Source organism: Periophthalmus magnuspinnatus, chromosome 22 (assembly GCF_009829125.3).
Source record: "Periophthalmus magnuspinnatus isolate fPerMag1 chromosome 22, fPerMag1.2.pri, whole genome shotgun sequence".
Classification (NCBI taxonomy): Eukaryota; Metazoa; Chordata; class Actinopteri; order Gobiiformes; family Gobiidae; genus Periophthalmus; species Periophthalmus magnuspinnatus.
Genome location: NC_047147.1, coordinates 16,000,201 through 16,007,022, shown reverse-complemented (window position 1 = coordinate 16,007,022; position 6,822 = coordinate 16,000,201). Strand labels below are relative to the sequence as shown.

The following is a 6,822-nucleotide window of genomic DNA, read 5'->3' as shown; positions in this document are numbered from 1 at the left end:
TTTTCATCATTCCTCTTATCACTGACATTTCATGCGGCTATGTACGCGCGAACAAAATATATCTGCAATCAAATCGTATCTGGCCCCTTCGCTCGTAGCAGTCAACTCTAACATAAGAGAAGGAGTAATACACCTTAAGTAGAGACGCTCAGAGCTCCTAATGTGAGTCTATTTGTCCACTCTGATATTGGAACGTAAGGTTTGAAAGCAGCCCAGCTCAGCATCTTGAGACGGGTTGTCAGGGTAACATCAGGACCTCTGGACAAAAGTAGCTTGAACCAGTTGCTTTTACAAAGTACTTTTCCTCTGACGACTTTAAAAGAATTCAATTATTGTGAATTTAATAATGCATTTTATTTACTGGCACCTTTCAAGACTCTCAAGGTCAAGTTAAGCAGCAATAAAATCACAAATAACACATTTTTTTTTCCAAGAATAAAAGACCGCAGCGGATGGCGGCAAGTGTTTCATGTTTTATAGAGAGGTGGGTTTTTAATGAGTTCTGAAAGAGGGGAGGGGGTCTATGGCACGAATGGATGGCGGTAGGGAGTTTCACAGTCAGGGACGCAGCAACTGGAAGCTTTGGTGCTCATAAATGACAGTTGGACAGGTGGAGTACACAAAAGTAGGCAAACGATAGGTGCAGGGAGCGGGATGGAGTGTAATGGTGGAAGAGATTTGACAAGTAAGGTTGTGAAGAGCTTTGTATGTGAGAAGAAGGATTTTATAGTCAATATGGAATTTGATTGGAAGTTAGTGGTTTAGGCACTTTTCATGTCCATAAACCACAAACCTAAGGTGACCGACACAAGACACAAGAATGCATCATATGTGTTTTTGAAGATAAAGACTGTAAATGTGTTGAAGAATCTTATCACAAAAGCACACAATGGGACACTGCAGGTCAGCACACCCACATCTGAGTGCACTTAACTCCGTAGCCGTAACTTCCCTCTGGCCATTATATGCACTGGTACATTTTATCGCAGTGAATTTTGGGGTTCTAATTCTAATCTTTATCCAGCACAGATAATTTTATGAATGAACTATTTTAAATATTCCACTATTCCTTTCAAGTTTCCGTTGTTAAAAGTCTGAGATTGCATTTTAATCTATCCATTCTGAGTGAATTGGTGCCAGTGCTCACATCGGTGCCAAAGAGCACCCATGGAGAGCATCCAATACCCAAATGAAAGCAGGATTACAGGAGAGGTTTATAGACTTGCCCAATGCCTGAGGATGTTGTTATGACAGACGTAGGTACAGCCCAAACAACAGGATTCAAGGCCACCAACTGGAGGACACTTTGAAGGAGATAGTAACCTCCCAAATGCTGGTGCTCCTCTGAGCCTGACCATCTGGATGTCACAGGGCTCAGCATGGGTCCTCCATCATACAAACATGTCAGCATCTAATTACCCTCTATACATGCAACTAACACACAAATGACTTTGGGAGAGGGAGAATGCATGGAAAGTAGGGCTTCGGTTTACTATAGACACCCATTGATTTGTTGACTAAAAAGGGGGCCTTGTAAAAGCCATGCCCCAAACTGTACTCAAGCGCACAGGAGTTCATACAAAAACTATATTTATAGGAAAGTATTAGGGCACGGCATATGTAAAAGACACAGTACACTCATTTTTCATTCCCAAATTTTCAGCTAACTCAGTCTATACATTCTCATTTGCAATTGCCCCATGCAAATCCCTTAAATCTAATGATCTGTATAATGGATCAATTAATAAAATTTTGGTCAATTAAACATGAATAAAAATATATGTAGGCTTTGTAAAACTGACTCTTGTGAGCTTTAAGCCATGTTATAACGCTGTTACCTTATTAAACATGCCTAGAGTTGTATTGCGTTTCATTCACACGTGTTTGAGTAAACCTGGATTATTAGTCTGTCTGCATCTCCAGAGGACAGAATGCTCTGTTCCTTCTTGTGATATCATGTAGAGGTTTTCAAGTTAACAGCTACATTTTACCTTTAGTTCAGTAGAAATGGTCAGTTCCTGGCTGAAAATTATCCAAATAATTCTACTGAAGTCTGGAGTTTAAAAACACAGTGGAGCACTTTTTGTATTACCACATGACATCAGGTGAAACAGGGTGTTTTCTGTTTGAGAGGAGAACTAAAATGCAGGGTTTGTGTGTTAAACATCTGTGAACATAACAAAACTCCAGGTATGTTTGTGATGAGGAAACAACAACATAAAACAGATCACAAAATAGCGTAATATAGGCCCTTTAAAAATATCATTGGTTTTGGCAGTTAAAATAAGTAATTCAGAGTGCGTGGGAGTTTATGGTATAAACAGCCATCTTTTCATAACATTATGAATGACAAGAAAACAAAATCCACCTTTCCCTGCCTTGATAAATCCCATCACTGACTTCCCTAGCTGCTTATTAAAACACTCCTGTCCACTGGATGAGGCCCTGAGGTCTGCTCCACTAAAGACTCTTCTTCTTGTTGAATCCCAAGAAAAGAAATGCAGAGTAGAAATCTCCATGTGACCTTAAATCTACCATCTGTAATTAGACTGGCCCCTGTTGTACTCTCACATATCATCACTAGTTATGTTACTCCATTCTGATCTATTCACATCTGCTATCTACTGGTGAAACAAAATCTAATAAAGTTCCAGATGGCAGCTTTAACAGCAAGATCATTACAAAATCGCTCTCTCCACACCTGGAGGACCACGCCTTTGTATTTGTGTGAATGGAATTATGAAAGCTCTGATAATAGTTTCACCCAAACACTTCCCTATCACTCCATGTTTGGACTTTATCATCAGGATCTAACACCTGGCACAGCTGAGGTCTATTGAGCCTGTTCTCTCTATGGAAAAGTAAACTTGCTGCTGTAGCTAGCCGCTCTCATTAGCGCATTATGGCACCTCTCGATCTATTGACGTTTGTGCCGCTCTGATGCCAAATGGGGGCAGGACTGCGGCAGAGGTCAAAGGGCAGAGGGCTAGTGTTAAGGAAGTGCTAACTAGCTGCTTTAATGAAGAGAATCAGCAAACGTTTAGACACAGATAGCAGCTAATGCTATAACCAATAGTGTTAGGGGAAAATAAGTCCTATTAAATGAAGTTAGAGACGAGGGAGACTTTGGATGTTTGAGACAGTAGAAGTTTATTTACCATCAGTACAGGACTCAGAGAGATACTCAACACAACACAGTAGTATTAGCTATTCAAGTGTGACTATGCTTCTACACAAGGAGGTTTAAATAGTAACTATGAAGGCCGGGTTGGAGACAAGCTGGCCTAGAGATAATGAGATGTGCATAGCATACCGCCTCTGTGAGATGAGTGACCAAGGGAACTGATAGTGGCAAAGAAGGACAAATTCTGTAAGCGCTGGTGATGCCAGTCATAGATCTTGTTAAGACGATGCAGGGGATGGAACACTTCACAGCAAATAGGACTTACAGTAAATAATTCTGTTGGACTGGACATTGGCTTTCAGGGGAGTTTTGTTGTTATATCAGTGTTGGTGTTGGTGGTGGTGACAGTGACACAGTAAGCATTCAGCAATCCTTCTCCTTCACAGTGAATTTAACAGTGCTCTACAAAAAGGGAGAAAAGAACAAAATGTACCTCAAGGCTTTTTCCCAAATATTACAGACATTAAGATTAATTCTTCTACAGTTCGACGATATGATTTGTAGAATAATCTAATCTAAATTGCCTAGCTCTAAGTGACGGCAGTCTGTCAGTATATGTCTGTCAGTATATGTCTGTCAGTATATGTCTGTCAGTATATGTCTGTCAGTACATGTGTTAGCCCTGTGAATAAACTGCCACTGAATGGAGTACCTCTAAGCCCCATATAAAGAACATCAGATACATATAGAGATGTATGTATTTGACTTCATATTTTGTCCTTAAATGTTAAAAATGTGTCTGCCACCGCCTGTACTCCACAAGCTTCATTCTTGATTTGATTTGTTTGTGAGGAAAGCCAAGCTCTTTGTAAAAGCAGAATTCATTTTCTCCTATCTCTCTCCAGGACGTGTGCACTGCCACACAAACACACAGCTCCCATTCAGCGCGGCGCACACAGGAAATGAAGCAGCCCTATCTCTCTGTAATAACGGAGCATTGTGGTGGAGCCGAACACACAGAGATGGAAACACCACTCACAAACTGATCAATAGCCAGCATTGGACCAGACCTGCCCCAGGCACACGCTGTCAGCAGGCCAGCGACCCGCCAGGCCCCACCAGGGCACTGCCCTCCTGAGATGAGATTAGAGCCGCGTGCTGACACTGGACCAGAGACAAACTATAGCTCTGGTTAGACAAAACAGGGACTTTTATTAAAGTGATGGAGGGGTCCACTGCAGTGACCAAAGAGGACATAGAGCCATACAGCAAAGTTTAGACAGATAAGTCAGAGGAGAAGTGAGCAGACATGTGTTATATTCCTCAGACCAGGCAGCTTTGGAGAGAAAAGAATCTTGTTTGAAAACGTACTTAAGTACTCAAATACTCATGTACTCATGTACTTATGTACTCAAGTACTCTTTCAAGAGGACAATTCAATATTTAGATTATTTATAGCCACCAATAAAAGCTATTCTCAGTTAGGTCCATTTGAGCTCTTTAGATCTCCAAATGTGGCTATCTCGCCTGTTAGTGTTGTTTAATTGCAAATAAAATATGTATTTACAAAGAAGAGTATTGCATGTAGCAGAGCTCAGAGTGAATAAACTCTTCACTGCAGTCAGAGCAGGTGCAGCTGATGCACCTTACAGTGACCGATTCATCAACATCATGTGTTCAGATAATGACTCCTTTAGAAACATACAATGCTGCCCTCATAAGGACAGACAGCTGAGGTACAACTACCACAAATATGTTTTAAGACTTTTGATATTGCAGTAGGCCAGTCACAAACTTAAAGCGATGCCAAACTCGACGTTGAGATATTTTAGATTAAATACACATTTGTAATTTTAACCAATGGCAACACATTTTAAAGGCAAAAGGCCTTGATCATTGTACCATCTGACTTTGTGTCGCTTATAGCCCTGGCCTACAGGTTTAGTCATCATCTAGAACTTGACAACTAGGCCAAATAATTAGAGGTGTTAACCATAAACCACAAAAAAATGCATCAGGACAGTTTAACAGTAAATTCTCCGGTCACATTCCGCTGCATTCGGCCCGTGTTTTATTTACACTAAGCCAGAGGTGTCAAACTCAATTTCATCGAGGGCCACATCAGCAAAATGGTTGCCCTCAAATTTGAATAGATGTAAAAAATACAACTGTGTAACTCCTGATAAAGTGACATTTTAAGACAGTAATACATTTTAATTTACCTTGTCGCAGGCCAAATAAAATGACATGGCGTTTGGCCCCCGGGCCTTGAGTTTGACAGATGTGCACTAAGCGCTTTTTGGAAAGTTATGATGTAAAATGGAAATCAGATTAAAAAGCACATGTTTGTTTTGTCTCAATTTATTTTACAGAAATGTTGGTGCATTTTAGAGTTAAAAATGAGCGTGGCATCGTGTCCTTCCAGTGTTTTCCAGGCGGTGTCAGGTGCTACACTGCCCCTGCGCGGCCGCTCCGCACAGGTACAGCGGGGCGCGCAGCAGAGTCGTGCCCGGCGCCACAGCACAGCGCAGGGAGGACCTCAGAGTGCAGCAGCGGTCCGGTCCCGTGTGATGAAGAGACCTGTGTGTTCGGTGGAGCGCGCGTTACGGTGCAGAGCCAGCGCTGGAGCGGGCGTAGGGTGACATGTGCTGCCGCTGGTAGCCCGGGCTCGGTCACATGGTGTGGGGATGGTCAGCGCGGAACAGCTCCGTATTCAGACGTGTGTGTAGCAGCCTTGTACTGTGCACTTGATAATAAGGAGCTGCTGACACGCTGGGGATTCCCGCCTCAGCATGCCCCATAAGAGCAAGAAAGACAAGGTAAAACTTCTCTCGGTTACTTCTTTCTCATGGTAGTGTGCTATTTTCTTCTGATGTGATGCACTAAGATAGTTTGATGAAGTTCACATGTTTTGCATTTTGTTTAGGAGTCCTCCAAGTCTGGAAGGTCGAAGAAATCTGACAAGAATGGGCCCTCAGACCAAGATGTGAGTACTGCATCCTTCTTATCGAGTACTACGTTTGTCAGTGGTGCTTTTATTTTACAGACCTGTCCTTTTCCTGTTTTTAATGTTTTGAAAATGTTTTATATTGAGAAAGGTGTGGCTGCTGCTGAGATGGTTTACTGACTTGGGGTTTAACTAAGCTAATTATTATTTGAGTTGTCAAACTATTACTCCTAAAACTTAAAGTGTAGAAAAAGACAGTTAAAGTAGGAATTGCAAGTGCTTTTTAACAAAATGAAATATTCTAACTTGATAGTACTTCTGTCTTGGTGATACAACAGGAATTATAGATTATTACATTGTCTTGTCACAGTTAATCAGGTTAATTGTTGCAGATGTATTGTCTATAACAGTCATAGGAGGAACTGCAACTGTTAAGCCAAAAATAAATGTGTCTTCTTGTTTTGCCATTTTAGATGTGCATAATAGATAGATAAAAGGCAGTGTCCACCAGTAATCAGACCAGAATTGAAGAAGCGTCTTGGATGAGCAGCGAAATGTTTTCACTCTCACAACTTTTTATCCAGTTGACAGATTTGATTTTTTCTTTTATTATGGATCATACCTGGACAACTAAGGGATTACACAAAGGTGTATAATATAAAAAATCCAATTCTGACTATTAACTGAAAGTCTCTCCCCACTCTTTTTTTTTCTTTTTTCTTTGCCTATATTAAACCACACACTATAATGT

At 41.1% G+C, this 6,822-nt stretch overlaps 1 protein-coding gene across 3 annotated transcripts in view; it reads left to right on the top strand.

Moving 5' to 3' along the window:
- Positions 1 to 5,816: 5,816 nt before the first annotated feature.
- The window catches only part of LOC117390069 (serine/threonine-protein phosphatase 2A 56 kDa regulatory subunit gamma isoform), a 31,456-nt gene continuing 30,450 nt past the window's right edge, over positions 5,817 to 6,822 (top strand). Inside the window, exons 1-2 of one of the 3 annotated variants that reach the window (XM_055231321.1) lie at positions 5,817 to 5,943; positions 6,051 to 6,110. In XM_055231321.1, coding sequence (XP_055087296.1) covers positions 5,917 to 5,943; positions 6,051 to 6,110 — 87 coding nt within the window. In that variant the 5' untranslated portion in view covers positions 5,817 to 5,916. The remainder of the gene's footprint in view (positions 5,944 to 6,050; positions 6,111 to 6,822) is intronic. The other 2 variants (XM_055231319.1, XM_055231320.1) reach the window with 2 other exon arrangements.